The sequence below is a fragment of the Magnolia sinica genome, chromosome 13 (genome assembly GCF_029962835.1).
Source record: "Magnolia sinica isolate HGM2019 chromosome 13, MsV1, whole genome shotgun sequence".
NCBI classification, from domain to species: Eukaryota; Viridiplantae; Streptophyta; class Magnoliopsida; order Magnoliales; family Magnoliaceae; genus Magnolia; species Magnolia sinica.
In genome coordinates, this window is record NC_080585.1 from 82,429,864 (window position 1) to 82,451,123 (window position 21,260).

Below are 21,260 nucleotides of genomic sequence, written 5' to 3' on the forward strand. Positions count from 1 at the left end.
TTTTACCTCATATCTTCAAGAACATGGAATTCTTTTCTCTTGTGCTTACACACCCTAGCAAAATGGGGTGCTTGAGCACAAGAATCGCCATCTTCTTGACGTGACTCGCTCAGTTTTGACAGGTATGAAAGTTCTTAAGTCATATCGGTCTCCTGCTCTTTTGACATCATGCAACTTAATTGATGCAGGACACATGATTTAATCGTAACATGCAACATGGAGATTATGAAAATGTCCATAAAGTAATTCAATTAACGAAAGATGCTAACCCACCACGTAATTAAGAGTAAATAATAGGAAATAAAATCCGATTTAACCTAAATCACATGCCCGTATGCTAAGAATTCACATAAATCAATTAAAATTAGGCCCGATGGAAGGATAAAACTTCCAATTTAGCATAGGCACGTTCCACACTCAAGTGACTAACTTATAGGTTTTATTATTAGGGTTAGGAGGGGAAAAATCTGAAATTTGGAAAATTAGGGTTCATGAGAATATTGAAATTAGGGGTTTTTTAATTTGGAGAAAAGATGAAATTAGGAATAAATTTGGTGAATTGGTTAAGGGGATTGATGAATTTAGGTATTGGTATAGGGGAATTAAGGTTTTTTATGAAGGAAATTTAGCGATTTGGGGTCCTTAATGATTAATTTCGGTCGGGGTTGAAGTTGGATGATGAAAAGTTGAAGAAAAAAATGATTTGGATGATTTTGGATAGGAAAGAAAGAAGAGAGATGAAGTTTTTTGAGAAAATACCTCTTTTGGATAAAAAGGAAGAGAGATGGAATATGATAGATGGAAGCCTCGCACCTCCATTAAAGGGGGGATGGAATCACACCACACCCAAGCTCCAAATCACATGGGAGTATTCTTCAAATCACATGAAGAAGAGAAAAACAAAGATTTTTTTTTTTCAAAATAATGGCATTAGGGCTTCACACACCCCCTTTTTCTCTTTTATAGTCTCAAAAAAGGCACTTTACAAAAAGACACTCTCAGATAAGATTCTCAACATGAAGACGTTTAATAAATTAAAAGTTGTTCCTAACTCCCTAATGTCAACACAAATATAAGCTATACTACAAATATCGAAGCATGTAAATAATCTAAACGACTAAACTATTTCGTAGCCTATGGGGTCCATGATTAAGATGTCCGATAATAATGATTCAATGGTCCGAGCATCATGTCTATCAAGCTCCTATATGTAGCCCACGTGCATCTTCCTAGTGTGGGGTCGTCAAAGATGCATGAACATACACGTGGGGTCTTCAACGTGGTTAGGAATGTAAATTGGGCCAAGTGGACCCCATGTAATGGACATCTAGCCATAAGGAGACTGGCTCAGCCCTCCTCTAGTATGGTGATTGAATGTGCCCATCATTAATTAATTGTATGCCTTCACGAGTTTTAAATGGTAAAACTCCGTTTCACATACTCAAACCTGATTTTCCTCTCTTTCTTATTCATCCTAAGGTTTTTAGTTGTGAGTGTTTTGTTTACTCATTGGGCCCCAAAAGAGGCAAGATTAATAACCGGTCAATCAAGTGTGAATTTCTTGGTTACTCCCTTCAAAACAAAGGTTATAGGTGTTATGATCCGTGTTCTCAAAAATTTTATATTTCCATAAATGTCACCTTTTTTTGAAGAATGCCCCTTCTTCTCTATATCTGATTCCATGGATATTGTTGACATGCAAGTCTCTTTGCATGTCTTTGGTTGATGCTCCACATGTTACTTTTATGGTGGCACGTAAGCAGATACTTACCTATGTCCGCTAGAAGTCGAGGCAACCACCTACGCCACCGGTAGTTTCTCTTCCTACCTTAGGTAACTCCTCATTTCTATTTCTCCATCATCACCTGTGGCCTCTTGCACTCGCAGCCATCTTCTCTAATTTTCTTTATTATGCCATTGTGTCTCCATCGTATCATGCTTTCTTTGATGCTATTTCTTCTTTTATTGCTAAGTCTGTTCTTGAGGCTATTGCGGTCCCTGAGTGGAAGCATGCAATAGAGGCTGAAATGGCTGCGTTGGATAAGAATGGCACCTAGGACCTTGTCCCCTTACCCGTGGGAAAGCATACTGTTGGATGCAAATGGGTGTACTTTATAAAGAATTGGGCAAATAGTTTAATTTAAAGGTACAAGGCTCACCTAGTTGCTAAGGGTTACACTCAAAACTATAGCATGGATTATACTGAGACGTTCTCTCCCATTGCCAAGTTAAATTATGTTTGTTTGATCATTTCCTTAGCGACGAATCTCTCATGGTCATTAGTTCAGCTAGAAGTCAAGAATGCCTTTCTTCATGGTGACCTTACTAAAGAGATGTATATGAATTTTCCGCTTGGTTTTCAGCTTAAGGGGGAGATAGGGAAAGTGTATAAGGTGAAAAAGAGCATGGTTTGCACGGTTTACTTATGCAACTCTCTCGTTTGGATTCAAGCAATGTTAGTCAGATCACACTGTGTTTGTTCATACTCGACACGAAGGTCGCACCATCATACTCGAGTATGTGGATGATATTGTCATCACTGGGGATGACTTGGAATTTATTGAACATACCAAGCAGATGTTGGGCAAGGAGTTTGACATTAAGGATCTTGGTTCTCTTCAATACTTCTTAGGGATTGAAGTTGCTCATTCGTCCAAGGGCATTCTCATATCTCAAAGGAAGTATACTCTTGATCTACAAAGTGAACTAGCAAACTTCGAGCCCGTCCTGCTTCATCTCCAATGGATCAAAAGCACTCATTACATGTATTTGAATGTGAGATTCTACCTAATCCACATATGTAACAAAGGCTGGTTGGCAAGTTGATTTATTTAAGTATCACAAGACCATACATTACCCAAGCAGTTGGCATTGTCAACAGATTCATGCATTCGCCAAGGTCATCTCATTTAGATGCAATGTATCGTATTCCGAAATATTTGAAGTCATGTCCAGGACATGGCATTATCTATGCTAATCATGGACATGTTAATATTATTGGGTACTCTGATGCTAATTGAGCAAGTTGCCCAACAAATGGAAAATCTACCTCTGGCTATTGCACATTTGTTGGAGTGAACTTGGTGACTTGGAGAAGCAAAAAGTAATATGTTGTGTCTAGATCAAGTCCAAAAGCAGAATATCGATCTATGGCCCATGGGGCATGTGAAATTTTGTAGTCGAGAACCATAAAGGTAGAACTTGGATTCTCCATTTCCCCTTTTAGCCCACTTTATTATGACAATTAAGTTGTTATACATATTTCCTCTGATTTAATTCTCCATGAGAGGACCAAGTATATTGAGGCTGATATTCACTTCATTCGGGAGAAGATTTATTCTAGCGTGTTGAGTACAGCATTTGTCAAATCAACAAAACAACTAGCAAATACCTTCACAAAGGCTCTCAGTTCTCCTACGCTACAAGATGTGTCTGGCAAGTTGGGTGTGACAGATATTCATACACCCAGTGTTTTAAATATCGACAATATCAGCCTATACATCCCACGATATATCTTGTATCCCACATGTTCGATACAAAACACACATGTAATGGCGATATATCCCACCTATTCGATCCTGTGAGCATTTTTTATTTTCATTCCATGTTTTTATTGTAAATCACGTTAAACCAATGTCAAATGGTTACAAATCTATGATTCTTCATGTTTTCCATGAAAAATCATGGATTTGGAACTTTGATTTCGAGATTTGGGGGAGATGGTTCAAGTTGTGAATAATTGAGAAAAATTGAAATTTCTCAATTTCTCGCAAATCAATTGTAATCTTTGTATCCAAACACAAAATTAAACATGTATGTAACCTGATCTAGTGATTCTTCTTTTGCTTTTGAATGTATTGCTTGTGTTTCCATACATGTCTTCTTGCATTTATAAATTACATGAATAGACCTTGAATATACTTGCATCAGTTCAATTGGAAAGCGCATATATTAGGACCCCATACAAAGGAAACCCCTATTATGTGCACTTTTTTTTGTAATGTGTGTATTGATGTCTTTTTCAACAATCCCTAAAGTTTCATTGAAAAAACCGACCAATTTCCCAATGTTCCCACATTTCCAAACAACAGCGATACGTTATGCGATACAACCAATATACCCCATGCGATAACCGATATGTATCTATATCCAAACGGTGCGATACATTATGCGATAACGACATTTAAAACATTGCATAAACCAACTTGAGGGGGGTGTTGGAATATTTTTCTCATTATGTAGGGATTTATCTATAAATATGTAAAGTTCAGTCTTATGTGTAATTTTGTGTTTATTAGGATGTTATTTGTAAATAGGGAAAACCCTACACACACACACACACACACACACACACACACATATATAAAGATAATAAGACAGAATAGAGCTCTTATGTTTTTGAGATACTTAATTTCCCATCTCTCTCTCTCTCTCTCTCTCTCTCTCTCTCTCTCTCTCTACATTCTCTACAAAAACTTCACAAAGTATGCACACTTGTTTTTTGTGATGTTTTGATTTCTGAGTGTGTATTGATGTGTTTTTTTAACAATTTTTGAAGTTCCATTGAAAAAATCGACCAACGTCCCAATGTTTCTCCATGTCTTCCAACAACAACAATACATACGCGATACAACCAATATATCCCATGCAAAATACCAAGAGCAATTTCTTATGTAATTTCTGTAAGGAAGAAATAGAGCACCACTATCTATTTTATATTATTCTTACAACAATTATCAACTTACAGTGGATCCTAATATAGAGTGGTCAACCGGTGTGAATGCATCATTTTCGGTGATGGATGAGCAGAAGCAGATAGCGAGTAAACAGATGGAATGTCCCTCTGACTGTAACTCAGACCCTGATTCAGACCCGTCTGTCACAAACACCCACTGCTTCTTTTGGTTTCCGGATAAATAAACATCCCCCACATACACAATTACAGCTGCTGTATCAAATTCACTGAACCCAGGCACACAAGCAAAATAAGCATCAAGTACACTGTAACCAACAGCATAAGCAACAATAGAACGAAAAGCCTCTCTGACCTGGCTAGAGGAACTTCACACAAATTTGACAATAATATTGGTTTGCGAGGATTAAAAAATGGTCTGTAAGAAAGGATCATGCATTAGACTCAAATTGATAGCTTAAATGAAAGGATAAAGGCCAAAGGGCACTGACTTGAAACATTCAACTGCTGATGATGGTAAGTGTTGCCAAGTTGTAGTAGACCCTCTTGCTTGGAAGTGGATGATATTAGAATGAGAGTACAGTGGCACTAGTCCTCCAGTGCAGTATATCTGCCCCTCCACCAGACTGACCTGCTGCACACCAATGCATCAAATAATTTATATCACCCTAGGTTGCACCTGAGAGAACAATATGATCCTTGAAGCAAGGATATGCATAGGATCCTCAGGTCAGTTATACAAGTGGGGAGTATGCTCCAGTGATCCAAATGGACACAGTAGTAGACCGACAGGAGCCCAAAAATCTCCTTGGTTAGACAATGCTAACCCCACCATTTGTGACCAGCAATATTTGGTTAACAAAACTACAGCAACAGTCCACATTCAACTGAAAACCAAAATAAATGGATGGCGAGGATCTCCAAATCTAATAGTTGACAAGAAGGTCCGTCCACTTTTGAGGCTCATTGGATCATCATTCCAGATCATCGAACTACAGGCCCCACTTGTACCCAATGAGAATCTGAGATAACACATCTTTGGGTTGAGGATCAAATAATTCTTTTACACTGTAAGCAAATTTTCATTTTTTGTTTTTTAAGTGTGAAAATGTGTGTGCGCGCGTGTTCTTCAACAGTAATCAAGATAGAGAAACTAGTTAAATGGGGAGGATATCCAAGACATCAAAAGGCATTGAGGTGGAGTCACTATGCCGCACCTGCTTTTCAGTTGGGTTCCATATTGTTATCAAGCCTTCTCTAGGACAACCTTTTATTTGGGAACATTTAGCAGTTAGGCCCACCACCCTTACTCTCATTAAGGGGGTGACCTGTCTCCCACCAAGGCCTGCATCATTCAGGGCTTTCTCTACATTCTTCTGCATATCTGACTGCCTGATTGCCTGAGGTTACACCTGCCATTGTTAAACAATTTCTCTATGGACATGCAGTCAATTTGCAAACCAAAGTTTTTGAATATGCACCTCCCGCTTTGCCTGATAAGTTGCAAATGAAGTCAGTTGCTCCAAACTCATATCTGCCATTAGGACTTCAGGCTCAGCAGCTGTCTCAAGGAGCTTAAAGATTTTTGCCCCTTCACTATCACTATCGTCGTTACTATGGGAACCAAATATGTCCTGAGTTTGAGACATAATGCCCTCTGCAATAGTAGAGCACCTGAAATCAAACAAGAATCAAGCATTAACCATACAAAGGATTCATTGAATAATCTCGTGCACATAAATAGATATACTGATGTAGGACCAATGCATGAACTCAAATAATGTGAGAGATCGATCAGCAAATTTAAATTAATTAATGAAAACTACAAATCTTGCTACTATCATCACAAATATCAAGATTCTAAGAGGAAATCAGGCATAGTTTAAGCCTAAGTTGCCAAGCATCATCCGACAAGATCATTAAACATGAAAAACTAGGATCTAATGGATGTAGAAACATCCAAATAGCATAAGGTTAGGCCTAATGTAAAGGGGAAGGTCTAATTTTAACTAGGGTTTAATAGATTTGGGCGTGGGTGAAGCTAGGGTTAGGAAAGTTTGGTGAAAAAGATGAAAGCTAGGGATTAACGGATTTAGGTATTAGGAGATGGTAATTAAAGTTTTGGATATAGGGAAGTTATGGATTTTAGATTAATTGAAGGATTTCAAGATCTAGGGTTTGGGAAATTGGGGAATTTGAGAGATGTGGGATTTCAGGGTTTTGGACAAGGGAAGATAGGATTTTGGAGGAATGGTTCAAAGAGGCAAGGGGCACTAGAGGAGTGGCCGTACGGACCAGCCTATGGGCTCGCACGTGTGGTCGTACGGTCACACATGTGGGGTCCGATCAGCTAGGGTTTGGTCTGTAACTTTGGGGTTTTGATGAAAAGGATGATGAAGAAGAAAGGAAAGCGTTGGAAGAGGTTTCGGATGAAGAACTAAGGAGATTTCAACAAAATACCTTGCACGAAGAAGAAAAACTCAAAGATGGATAACTGGAAGACTCGCACTCCTGTGATTGAAAATAGGCATTGCACCGATCTTCATTCCAAGTCGCACGGAACAAGTCTTCACATCGCATGAAGAATTCTTTTTTTAGCGAGAAAATCTACAGACGAATAGTTCCAGGCCGTCTGACAGAGAACCAACGTCGTCCCCATCTTTCACGAAGAAGAAACAATCGAAGAGCAAGGGGCAGCAACTCCAGGAGAAGATCAAGGCGTTTAACAAGAAGCACATCCAGAACTCCTGGTATATCATAAAGATTCACCAGGAGATTATCAAGTTCAACATTCCTTATAAGGACAAGATGGTCATCATCCCGATGAATCTGCGCCGCCATATGTCAATCCTGTATTGTGAGCCCACAGATCGGATGACTCATAATAGGATTCTTTACACAACCAACTGGCTATGAGGGAACCGCAGATTCAAAGTCTTCCGCTGGACAGTGGCGCAAGACAGAGGACTGGCAAAATCTCTCCAATGAGATTTTTATTGCCATGCTACAACCCCCATACCCTCTTTCCAACTCATTTTTTTGAGACAATGCAGCAAAGCTTCCGCACTCGAGATTCTCTGTGGGGCACTAAAGAGTTCCGGACTCGCAATTTCTTGTTTGCTCATAATTACTACAACGTCTGGGCCAATGTGACAATCAAGAAGCATTCAGACATCCTGATCAAGATCGATCTCCTGAATGCGATCGAGGTTACATCAGACCAGTTCTGCAAAGATATGACCGTGTTCAAGGGCTTCCTCAATTACTGGTGCCCGACGACCAATTCCTTCCACCTTCCCAAGGACAAAGTCAGCATCACGCTATCGGATCTTCATAAGATGGCGCACCTTCCAATAACGGGCCACTTTTTTATAAGTATGTGCCCACAAGAGTTTGCACACTTCTCGCCCACCAACCGCCAGCCAAAAGTCTCAGAAACCGCCATCGAGCTCTTCGGGGAAATGGCAAAGTTCCCTGACATTCGCAAAGTCCCGCACCTCACCTGGCTTGCTCATTTCACCAAGAATTTGCAATACATATTCTATCTCCTTTTGCCTTACTTAAACCTTTCACATAATTCCTCATCATCTCTTTAATAACCATACTATTCTTTTTCACTTTGCAACTTTGCGGGAAACGATTCGCAAGAACTTGATGCAATCAAGCAGAAGATTAAGGGCCCTACTGAGTACAGTGCTTCTGGCGAGCTGGCTGCCTTTTTAGCCCACTGGCTCAGCCTTATGGTGCTCCCTAGCTCGAAGTGGGCTAACGCCATCAGACCAACTCTATTTGTGGTCGTAGGAGCGATGGCAGAGGGTAGAAAGTACTACTTGGCTCCTCTAGTTCTATATTCACTATATCGTGCCTTCGGCGACGTAGCTACACACTACAAAAGCCCGACAGTCGAAGCATCTTCGAATTATACAACTTAGAACTATGGGTGGCTTGGTGTATACTTCACTTGGATCTACGACAAGCCGGAGAAGGCGTATGTGAACCCAAATCGTCTTCCACTCTGGCATTATCAGAGGCGCAAGATGATTAAGAAGACATATGCCTGGGTCATGGACAAGATTGAGAAAACGAAATCCATTTCCTTCTCTCAGTTCCCTATCTCAAACACTCCCGAAGCCCGAGAAGCTGTCAACGACAACTTGCTTTACCCGAGCGAGCGGATATTCTTCATCTACATCAGGTCCAGCAGCCTCTCACTAAGGGAGGGTAGCGAATTTTGGCACAAACCCTACTACCCTAGTAGGTTCACTTGCCAATTTGGCTACAATCAGACAATATCAGAAGACTATGGCATCATCTTTAGGATCATGAGGAGCTACGGTGTCGGGACATACAACTGGCCAGTAATATGGAAGCAGCTTCTGATCGTGCGCACAAGCTCCCACTTCATATTGCCAGGCTACAATCATTTGATTCAAGCCTCTTATTGTTGGATGCGATGGTGGATTCATCAATTCTATCTCGTTCACCATCGTCATTCTGCACATTATCTAGTTTGGGTGCCCCCTCTGAGATTGAAGACCTATAGGCCTAAGCAAGGGATCGTCTGCATGATGAAGAGAGACCACACTCCTGCCCCTGAGCAAGTTTGTTTGAAGATCTCTTTAGAAGAAACCATTCGACAAGCAAAGCCCGCAAATACCCTGGAAGGCTGGATTACCTATGGGACTCCCTTAGATGAATTGAGGAGGTCGAGGGAATAATCCAATGCAGCTACAACCCCGAGCCCATCGAAAAGGATAATGAGCAAACTCCACCAGCGACGGCAACTGCCCTTTAGTCTCCCACTAGGGAGACTGCAGTGGACACTAGAAAATGCCCAATTCTTTAGCCGTGTCACCTTTGCTGAGGTCAGCACGGCAAAGCTTCTCATTTCCTGTGACTCGCTCACAGACACAGTCCCGCTCCCCTCAAATGCCACAAAGCCAATAGGGCATCTCTCCTATCCCTGTAGAAGTAAAGGTATAAACGGGTAGGGCTAGTCCGTTCGACAAGGGCAAGCAATAATAATCGAAGAATCCATGAAGGAGGACTCATCGGAAGGGAGCGAAGATGAAGAGTCGTCTTCTAGCAGTGATTCTGCTGAAGAGAGCAGCTCTTCTAGGGACGGCGATTTGGAGAAGGGAGAGGTAAAGATCAACGAGGAGGATGACGTCGTATGTGAAGCCGTTACAATTGGTCAGGAAGTACCACAATGTTTCAACTCCGACTGATCAAGCGGCCACCCCTACAGAAGAATAACCTCTTGATTACAGAGAATTCAGCTACTCGCCAGTAGCTAATATAATCATGTCCTTTAGTGCCAACTACTCCCCTCCCCCATGAGATGCTCGTTGCTCCATCAATCAGCATTCCAGTGCCTGACACTCAAATCCTCCTCGAGATTGTGGAGGTCTCATCGTGGAGGGAAGCTAAACTTTCTATGCCGGCAGCACGAGCAGTGGCGGAGGCGTTAATTTCCCTGCACAACATGGAGGTGGATCAAGACATGACAGTCCTTCCAACAATGACCATGGTGGCGATCATTAATGCGGGGCATGCCCAGACAGATGAAGCCACGATCGCATTATTCACTGCCTCGACTATAGTTGCTCGTAGGATCTATTTCCTGTAAAAGCCTACCGCTGTGACGACTCCGACGACGCTTGATTCGAGCACTGCGGTTAGGGAACCATCCTTTAACATTGCCCCTGCCGTGGTGGTGCCCACACCGCCGACTATCCCTACCACAATAGGGGTCTCAACTTCTTCAGCACCTTCATTCCTGGCTCCAGCGGCAGTTATATCTTCAAATTTTCATAGTTTGCGGCTTCCCTTTCCAGATAGAACTTCCTTACGTCATCCTTTTCATGCTTTTATTTTCTTTGTTTTATCACAGCCGCTCCATCTTCAAGTTGTAACGCAGGCTCCAATTCGACGGCAACGGTGTTGGACCTTCTCTCCAGAAAAGGTTCCTTCATACAAGCTTATCTTGGTTAAGAACGCTCCATCCGTCGTACCATGCATGTTCCAAGACCCTAAGCAATGGCCTTTCCTTGGCAATGCTCTGACGATTATGAATAATTCGGCAAAGTTGGCCAAGATTAATGTCTTAGCACTTCACAATTCTTTCATTCAGTTCAACGCTTAACTGCAACAGCTGGAGTCGACTCGCAATATAGTTATTGCCCCGGAGATACTTCACCATCAGAAAGAGTTGTTGATCCTCAAAGATAAAACATCCAAGAACTCTATCATTTCTGGATATAAAAGGAAATGCGGTTCTTTTCAGGATCATGTGAAGGTCTCTGAGCAGACTTTGGCAGCCATCAATGAACAAATTGCTAATCTCAAGGCCCAGAAGCAGACTGAGGAACTGAAGCTAAGCAAGGCTAAGGCTGACATTGCTGAAAACATCAACATAGCCAAACTTCAAGAATCAGAACTTCTGAAGGATAAGGTGGTTGCTGCTTCCTTGGAACAGGAGCTTAATGGTGCTCCGGATCAGGCCAAGCTTATTATCGAGGTCGTGCTCAACACGGCTGCAGACCAAGTTCAGTTTAAGCAAGATCTGCAAAATTTCGTGCTTTCTTTGGGCATTTTAGAATAATTGTAATATTGGTGACTGCTATGTATCAACATTTTTTCATATATATATATATATATATATATAGAGAGAGAGAGAGAGAGAGAGAGAGAGAATTTTGACAATATTTAAAGTAATTTTGAAGATGGATGACATGAACAAATTATAGTTTAGCATATAATCATGAATGATTTTTCTTTTATCAATCCATGCTTCAATTGCATATTTCTTTATGGCTTGAGACATGACATGACAATAAATTTATTCTTGCTTGTTAGCATGCTCTGCGTAGTATTCTCCATAATGGGCGGAACTATCTTAGAGTTCAATTAGTAGACCTAAGGCACCATCCACAATTTAGGCTCTTGAGTATTTGGAGCAACCACAGCTTAGGCTTGTAAGTAGTTGGAGCAACCACAGTTTAGGCTTGTAAGTAGTCGGAGCAACCACAGTTTAGACTTGTAAGTAGTTGGAGCAACTACAGTTTAGGCTCGTAAGTAGTTGTAGCAGCCACAGTTTAGGCTCCTAAGTAGTTGGAGCAAGGATTATGCTAATTGGTCTCTGTAACTCTCATGAGTTCGTTGAACCACCATGACCTGGGGAGTTCACTCACTGCAGTCCATCAAAGGGGCCCATTGAAGCTACCGAAGCGGTGAACTTGGTAGGATTTACGCACAGGGTGGCCTCTGTAACTCTCTAGAGTTCGTAGGGCTCACAAGGCCACCTATAGGGGTACCAAGTCCAAGGCCGCCAACCCATCAATGGGGGAGGGGGCTCATATAGAGGTCACCCTTCCCCAAGAGTTACTATTGAAATCAAGCCAAGAAACTGGGGGGTCTAATGCACAGTTGGCCTATCTATAGATGAACCACAAATCTCATACTGCAGCCCTATCTTTTTTCACTTGTACGTCTCGGGACCATTCTTAGGGGGGGCATTTTCTTTCACCTATCCCCATGGCGCTACCAAAGAGTGATACAGAAGGTACAGGGGTTATGTGTGGTTGGCCTTCATGGACTTTGAGCCGATGGCGCTCTCTGCTGCCCGCATAGATCTAACACGCGTGGTTGGCCTTCATGGGCTTTGAGCCGCTAGCGCTCACCGTTGCCCGCATAATATCTGAAGAATGGCGAAACAGCATAGGTCTTACGCGCAGTTCGCCTTCATGGGTTTTGAGCCGCTGGCACTCACCACTGCCATACATAATATTTGGAGAATCGGCAATACAGCATATATATTTTTATTGCTCCCATGGACTTTTCCATTGTCTCTCCTGCACCGCCATATAGTTCTTATACATAATCGGAGATAATCAGCATAATCGAATATAATCGGCAATATTCTCTACAATTGGAGATAATCAAGATAATTGGCAATGTTCTCTGATAATTGGAGATAATCAGTGATACTCTCAGATAATTGGAGATAATCAGCAATATTCCCCTGTTTAGATCACACGATTGGCGATCATATAATTCTACCTGGAACGCTATGTTAAAAGGAATATTTGGAGGCCATATCTCTTTTTTACTTTTCTTTTTCTTTTATTACTCATTCCCCATCCTTGCTTTATTAAAGAAGGGAGGTTCACAAAGGTACATGGTTGTATCTTGTGCTGGTATATGACTATTCGTCTCATTGAGCTTGTTATGCTTGTTATGCTTGTTACATACTTGTACCCATTCTGCGCCCTTTTGATTAGGCCAAATTTTCTTGAATAATCTTCGCAATCAAAAAAAAAAAAAAAAATTCCTTTCAATGATAATACCTTTTTAAAAAAAAGGCGTTGACAGGTATTCCTATCCCTTGTCCATTCTGATTCACGACCCGATAAGCCCCATTAGAATAAACTTCCGTTATAACGTATAGGCTATCCCATTTAGGATCAAACGTGCCCCCGATTCTGTGAGTAACCACGATAAGCCTTTTCAGCATCGGGACCACATCCCCTTTCTTAAAGGAGTGGTGTTTAACCTTCTTATCAAAAGCAGCGACTATCTATGCTTGATACAGCTCTACACGTTGTTGCGCCGCTAGCTGTTTTCCATCCAGAGGGAGAGATTTTTGGGTTGCAGACAGAGAGTGACTTTCGGTTTTCATTTTTAACCCTTATGATGCAAGCTTAAAATCATGAAATTCAAATATGATGTGCGAGATTTCAGGCTTAAAATCACGTTAGTTCAGAAACAATTACAGAAATTCCATATCCCACACAAAAGTCCAAGCATTCAATCAAGGGGTATCTTATGCGGATCCAGGCCTACACATGCTAGGGCCAGATCAATCAAAATTATAAACCAAACAAGAATCAAAGTAAGGGTAAATTCATCCACACATGCACAAAAATAATTTCCACAATCCAAGGGATTCACATGTTTCAATTTGGGAAAACCTAGGGTTAAAAAAAAGGGCATAGAAATTGGGATTTAGGACAATCTAGGGTAAGGGTTAAGGAAATTTAGGTGAGAGAGGAGTGAAGGAGATGAGAGAGAGCACCTGTGATCGGCCCGCACAAGTGGACAACAAATCGGCTTATCGCACGTGCATGGATGGTGGCCCGCACGTGTGTGGGGCCCACGAATCTGGGATTGGCTAGCTAGGGTCTGGTCAGCCAGGGATGGGCCACCTTCCCTCCAAATTTCAGGCCAAACGGATGATCGGTTTGAACACGGTGTTCTGCCGAAGTTTCAGCCCTCCTGCAGGGCCAGATTCTGGAAATCTGCTATAGGGAGAAGAATTGCTGCAATAGATGACTAATTCGAAGTATAGATGATGGGGTGAGATGAGAAGAAGAGATGGTGGAAGATAAGTAATAGAGAGCGATGGATGGGGGCGAAACGGGATAGATGTGGCTTCGCACCACGGTAGTTAGCCCTTCGATGAAGGGAGGGCTTCGCACCCAATTAGGCTTCACAACTCAGAGAGTAGGAAAACGCATAATTTTTATTAATCTTCCATGAATGAAAAAAGATACAAGGGGTGTCTATTTATAAGAAAACCCTATACCCCAAAACTTATGCCATGTGCGCAACCTATTACTTGGCAATGAAGTCAACCAAAAAAAAAAAACTAATCAAAGAAATCTAAAGCGTCCATGATGTTCTAAATAACATTAATAAGCACAACCTAAAATATAAAATCAATCCGACTAGTGGGCGCCAATCATGAGATCACATGATGGGCTTTACTTGATTATTGGGCCCACTCCAATAAACCAAAACTCCGTCTTCTAACTAGGAGGCCCTCCCTGGATGTCGTCATTGATCCAAATCGACGGTGGGGCCCTCCTCTTGCGTACGTGCGTAGGGGGGGCGTGCATGTGCATGCGCATGTGATGTCCCCATCACCTTACCAAGGGAGCAGACTACAAATCCGCTTGCGTACACACGAGCGCAATACCATTAGTGTACTCAGTACTAAGTAGACTATGTGGGGCCCACCATGATGTATATGTCATATCCATGCCGTCCATCCATTTTTCCATATCATTTTAGGCATGGTCCTAGAATTCAAGAATATCCAAAGCTCATGTGGACTACACTTATAGGAAACAGTGTGAATTGAACGTATATGGTTGAAAAGTTTTTGGGGTCCACAGAAGTTATAAATGAAGCTGATATTTAGGTTTTCCCTTCACCCATATCTCTGTAACCTTATGAATGGGTTCGATGACAATTAAACATCACTGTGGGCCCTAGGAACGTTTCAATGGGGGGACGTAATTAACCCCGCTATTTCCTGTGGTGTGGTCCATTTAAGCTGTCTATGCTAGGTGGGGTCCACCATGATGTTTCCGAAAAATCCACCATGTCCAACCATTTTGCAGATCATTTCAGGACATGAGCCCAAAAACTAGGTGGATCCAAAACTCAAGTGGGCCACACGAGAGGAAACAGTGGAGATTCAATGACCATTGTTTAAACATTCATATGGCCGCAAAAGTTTCGTATCAGGCTAATCGCTTTGTGTTTTCACTTCATCTCGATGGGAATGAACTTGTAAACAGTTTGGATGGCATATAAACATCAAGGTAGAGCCTAGGAAGGTTTCAAGGGTAGGAAACTCTTTCTCCAGTTTTCCTTCTTGTATGGCCCAGTTTTGGATCCACCTAATGCTCAGTCTCATGTCCAAAAATGATCTAGAAAAATGGATGGATGGGGTGGATTTTTCGGAAACGTCATGGTGGGCCCCACCAAGCATCCCAATGCAAGAAATTCCTGCGAAAGCCTTTGGTAGGAAATCTGTGTCCCGTGTTACCGGGAAATGGAAGGAAGTGGATTAACTGGTGTACCACACACCACCGACCTGGCTGGTGTGTTGACGTCACCAAGTTCTATGGGTCCCACCGTGAGGTATGTGTTATATCCCAACCTTCCATTTGGCGAGCCCGTCCTGAGGCTTGAACCAAAAAATAAGAAAGATTCAAAGATCAAGAAAGATTCAAAGATCAAGTGGACCACACTGCAAAAAGCAGTGGGGGATTGAACATCTACCATTGAAACTCTTTTTGGGGTCACAAAAGTTTTTGATCAATATGATATTTGTTTTTCCACTTCACCTAGGTCCGTGTGATCTTATGAACAGATTGGATGGAAAATAAATGTTATGATGGGCACTAAGAATGTTTTAACAATCACAATCATTGTCCCACTGCAATTTGTGGTGTGACTCACTTAAGCTTTGGATATGAATCGTTTTTGGGATTATGGTCTAAAATGATCTCGCAAAATGGATGAATAGTGTGGATATAATAAATACAGCATTTTGGGGGCCATGTAACTTTGATCTCCTTTGAACCGTTCGTACAACTCGGAGCTCGAGGAGCGGCAATGCTCGTCTTCACACGACATCGACCCACACCAGTCAGATCGGTGGTGTGTGGTACACCAGCATTTTATCCACTCTGTATTGAGTAAACTCTCTGGGGCCCACTGTGATTTATTTATTTTATCCACTCCGTTCATCCATTTTACGAAATAATTTTAGGCCTTGAGCTAAAAAATGACGTATATCCAAAGCTCAAGTGGGCCTTAGGAAGGTTTCATCAATGGAAATCATTATTCCCAATGTTTTCTTTGGAATGGTCCACTGGAACTTTGTTTATGCTTTAATGTTGGGTTCAACCCCTAAAATGAGCTGTAAAACAGATGGACAGTGTGGATACAGCATATACATTCATGATGGGCCCAACAGAGCTTACTCATTATGATAGAGTAACTCAGTACGCAACGCGATTTCTCGCAGCTATTCCCTCCTTGTGTTAAGTGTGCACTTGGTTCTGTAGGGCCGACCTCATTGTAGGCGTTATGTATCTACACCATCCATTCTTTTTGTCATATCATTTTGGGGCATGGGCCAAAAAACGATGCAGATCCATATCTCCGGTGGACTGCACCATAAGAAACAATGCATTCTTTTTGTCATATCATTTTGGGGCATGGGCCAAAAAACGATGCAGATCCATATCTCTAGTGGACTGCACCACAAGAAACAATGCTCCTTGAATACCCACCATTAAAATTTTGTAAGGTCCACCGTAATGTTTATTTGACATCCAACTTGATGATTAGGTTACAGACCTAGATGAAGGGGGAAAAAAACAAGATCCAAAACGTTAGTGGCCCCTAAGAAGTTTTTAATGGTGGGTGTTCAATCGACATCGTTTCCTATGATGTGGTCGACTTGAGATTTTGATCTTCATCTTTGGGATCATATCATAAAATGAACTGGGAAAATTGATGGACGACGTGGGTGAAACAAATACATCATTGTGGGGCCCACAGAACAGTGACCAGTACTCACCAATTGGTACTGGCAGCGTCACTAGCCAAACTGCGTCCATTTCATGGAAGCAATTAGGTGAGACCCCAGAATCTCTCAAGACGGTACGAGCCTTACTGTGGAGTACACTTTGATGTATTTATTCTGTATCCACGCCGTCCATCCATTTTTCCATATCATTTTTGGGCATTATGCCAAAATGAAGCAGATTCAGCTATCAGGTGGACCATCCCATAGTAAACAATGGCAATTGGATGAAAGGAAAAAAATAAATATCATGTGGTGTGATCCACCTGAATTTTGTATATGCTTCATTCTATTCGAAGATTTAGGATTTACCATCATGCATCGCCAAACTGGTCCAACATGGAAAAATATTTTGACAATCCAATCCGTCCTTCATTTTGGAGATTGAATAGATTGGTCAATCGGAAGCAAAATATTTTAACGACCTGGTCTGTCCTTCGTTATGGAGTTATGTGCAATTTGTTTTGTTCTATCTATATGTAGTATCAATCGGGAGCAAAATGTCGTCTGGATCGGGAAGAGGAGCAAGGGGCATTAGGTGGAAACATGGACGGCCAGTGGAGGGGAATAAATATGGAGCCATATGCAACTACTGCGACCAAGTGATACGAAGTGAGGGAGTGTCTAGGCTGTAGGAGCATTTAGCAGGGGGTACAAGAATGTGAAAGACTACTCAAGCGTAACAAAGCCAGAGATGAGAAGAGTGTTGGCTAAAGCGAAGTCACACAAGCAGCTACAAAAAGATTGGGAGAGGGATCTAAGGGAGGAGCTACGAGGCACTGGACGGGGCCTAAGTGCTATCGACAAGCAAGATGACAATGATGACGAGGGGATAGCATATCCCGATGACTGTGTTACCACTCAGGATACGAGGGAGTTCAGACAAGTGATTCGTGTGTCTCGGGCATCAGGGTGGGAGGGGGAGCAAAGGAGACGGCTTGATGAGAGTACGTCGTCGTTTGGGAAGTCCCAACATGAGGCTGGTGGGAGCAGTAGATGGTTTGAGGGAGGCAGTATGGGTGGTAGTGGTTCTGGCGGGCATGAACTACAACACGCACAAAGTACTCGTGTCACAGATACACCCATTGCAAGTGTTAATCAAAAGAGATTAAAAAATGTGGAGCAAGAGGCTCAGGGAAAGTGGGGGGCGTTATATCTAGGTGGTTCATCTCGAGCCATGTACCAGCAAATGCAGGAGCTAGTCCACACTTTAAAAATATGATAGAGGTGCAGCAAGTCGGGCCCGGCGTGAAGCCTCCGATGCCACAGGAGATTCTTGGGGTCTACCTGGATTAGGAGTACGAGGAGATGCAGGCTTGAGTACGTGAACTCAAGCCGAATTGGAAGCAGTACGGGGTGACGATCATGTGTGATGGGTGGACGGGACCCCCGAAATTGTCCATTATCAATTTCATGTTGTACCGTAGAGGGCAGCCCGTTTTCCTCAAATCTATTAATGCATTAGCCAAAACAAAAGATCACAAATACATAAATGACCTCCAAAAAGAAGTGATTAAAGATGTTCGGTCCAAGAATGTCGTCCAAGTTGTGACGGACAATGGCAGTGTGTTCGTTAAGGCAAGGAAGAAATTGATGAGGAGGTACAATCTCTATTGGACCCCGTGTGAGGCACACTACATTGATTTAATGCTCAAGGGGATAGGCCAGAGTGATTTTGTCAGGAAGACCATCGAGGATGCGAGGATAGTAATGAACTCTACATACAATCACTCATGGTTGTAATGCGTGAGTGTTGTGGAGTGAACATCATTAGACCATGTGCGACACAGTTAACCACAAACTTCATTGCACTCGACAACTTATACAGGCACCGTGTGGGTCTCAAGAATTTGTTCAGATCTGAGAAATACTTAAAGAGTGGAGTTAGAGGAAAACTGAGGGTGCAAAGAAAATTTCGAAGATGGTACTTTCCGATTCCTTCTAGGATAGTCCACACCATCGTTTCCATCCTGCATCCGATCTACAAGGTCCTTCGAGCCTTAGATAATGAGATGTGGCCTCCAATGGGGTTAATGTACGAGCATATGAGAATTATGAGAGAATGGATAAAGACTCCAATCCCCAATTCACATTAGTGGGTGATCGATATCATCAATGAACGATGGACAAGGACCCTAGAGCATCCCATTCCACCAAGCTGGTAAGTTTGTTACATTTACCTGTATTTTTTATCACTTGCACTTGCACTTTAAACATCACTTCCGTTTGTATGTTAATGCAACTGAGTAAATAATATTTGGGTTTCAGCATACTACCTGAATCCCAAATTCCATCACAAACGTCGGCTAATGATTTGACGACGGCCGTCCATGAGGTGTTCAAATGATTGTTCCCAGAATCGACAGTGCAAGCAGAATTCGGTAACCAGGTAATGCAATTTAAGCAGATTTCACCAATGGTAATTGATAAAATAAATTTCCTTCCTTATAGTCTTTAGAAATATGGGTGATTAAAAATAATGACCTGTGAATCCGTATTTACAGTTGTTGCAGTTTAGGGATGCTAGGGGCACGTTCTCATCCGCACTAGCAAAAGCATCGACAGAAACAATGTCACCGTGTTAGCATGGTAATATAATTAGGTAACTGCATTTTTCGTTTAAACTTCAAACTAAAACAAGCTCCTCATAGATATATAGGTGAGTGGTGGGCAATATATATGGAGTCGACACACCCGCACTGCAACTATTAGTAGTCCGTGTTCTTGCACAGACAGTATCCTCTTCACCACACGAGAGGAATTGGAGCACATAATCACTCATACACACCAACAAGAGGAACGGGCGGGCATATGAGAAGTTATAGAAGCTCGTTTACTGCCACTACAATATGAAGTTAAGAGGGAGGCAGTTGCGGGCAGACCGAGAAATGGAGGAAAATATGGACCTGCTTGACCTGTTGTCTATAGGTACCATGGCACAGATAAGTGACGATGTTGTGGACCCACTTTATGAGTAGGTCAAATCAGCTGATTTAGATGATGTGGAGGGAAGCCCTGCTCCACAGGTAGCCTAGGGAGCAACATCTCTTGATATCGATATCGATCAAGTAGTAAGCTAACAGAGGACAGCCCCCTCCCCATCATCAAGTCCTAGTGAGTGATGATAATGAGACTCAACCCCCACTCGACACTAGTCGTGGGGACAACGGCAACAACGATAGCGATGATGAGGGAGGGGATGGAGGCACCGACACTGATGTTGGTGGTACTAGTGGTGGCAGTGGTGGCAATGGTGGGGGGTACACGACAGGTCAAAGCCAGCGATCTGTTGGCCAATTCACTAAGGAGCAATACTTTGACCATACCACTCAAGACAATGACCATGGATCTCATCCATCATCCAAGGTGAGAGCATCAGAGCCCACATATTTTCGAGCGTCGTTCAAAGAAGAAAGCCGGACACGCCGCAATTGATGCTCTTACACGTAACATGTCATCTCTGGACATCAATTCAGAGCAGGGGAGCTCCACCTCTGTCCCACTTTATGCGCATGGGGGGTATCACAGGTATGGGCACGACAATTCGAACATTCAGTCGCACTCGTCTACCCATAGATATGAGCAACCGACAGATAATTCTTCAAGTCATGACCCTTTGACAGTAGGATATTCGTGGTACTCGTATGACTGGCAGCAATACTATCAGGGAGTCGAGGTTGGACTTGATCTTTTTACTCAACACCCTACTCAGCGAATGCCATTGATATGTCACGCAGTACCCACGTCTAGGCGTACTCGTACAATTCGGGGAGGACGACTACCAAAGGTACATAAGGGAGTTCCTCAATTGGTATGAGTAAAGGATAACTTGGGAACAATACTGCCAACATATTGGGCAATAATACCATGCCCAACTACAACAGGATCCGAATGATGACTACGAGCCACCTCGTCACTCCATGTGGAGATGAAATATGGCTGGAAAGGTGTACTTTTTTAATTCATTTACTTTTACATGTCTTAATTATTGTAAATTAGCTGCATTTGTATTATATAAACTCATTATGGTTACTGTTGGAGTGATTTCTTAAGCCAACGCATGCTTTTTGGGTCCCATTAAATGAAAACTTATTATTTAACACATTCTTTTTGCAATTTTTTCATTCCTGAATAAACAAATGTGTATTTAGGCATGTCCTGAAGTTTCATTGAAAAATT

The 21,260-nt window shown here is 42.2% G+C and overlaps 1 protein-coding gene across 16 annotated transcripts in view; it reads right to left on the reverse strand.

Moving 5' to 3' along the window:
* The window catches only part of LOC131223922 (protein BREAST CANCER SUSCEPTIBILITY 2 homolog B-like), a 117,489-nt gene that overhangs the window by 72,050 nt on the left and 24,179 nt on the right, over positions 1-21,260 (reverse strand). For 11 of the 16 annotated variants that reach the window (XR_009160772.1, XR_009160771.1, XR_009160773.1 and 8 more), the window contains 5 exons: positions 6,175-6,367; positions 5,911-6,093; positions 5,185-5,327; positions 5,049-5,111; positions 4,746-4,962 (listed from right to left, as the gene is read on the reverse strand). Coding sequence is in view for 11 of the 16 variants with exons in the window: in XM_058219506.1 (XP_058075489.1) it covers positions 4,746-4,962; positions 5,049-5,111; positions 5,185-5,327; positions 5,911-6,093; positions 6,175-6,367 (799 nt within the window). In the remaining 5 variants the exon portion in view is untranslated. The remainder of the gene's footprint in view (positions 1-4,745; positions 4,963-5,048; positions 5,112-5,184; positions 5,328-5,910; positions 6,094-6,174; positions 6,368-21,260) is intronic. The other 5 variants (XM_058219503.1, XM_058219511.1, XM_058219510.1 and 2 more) reach the window with 5 other exon arrangements.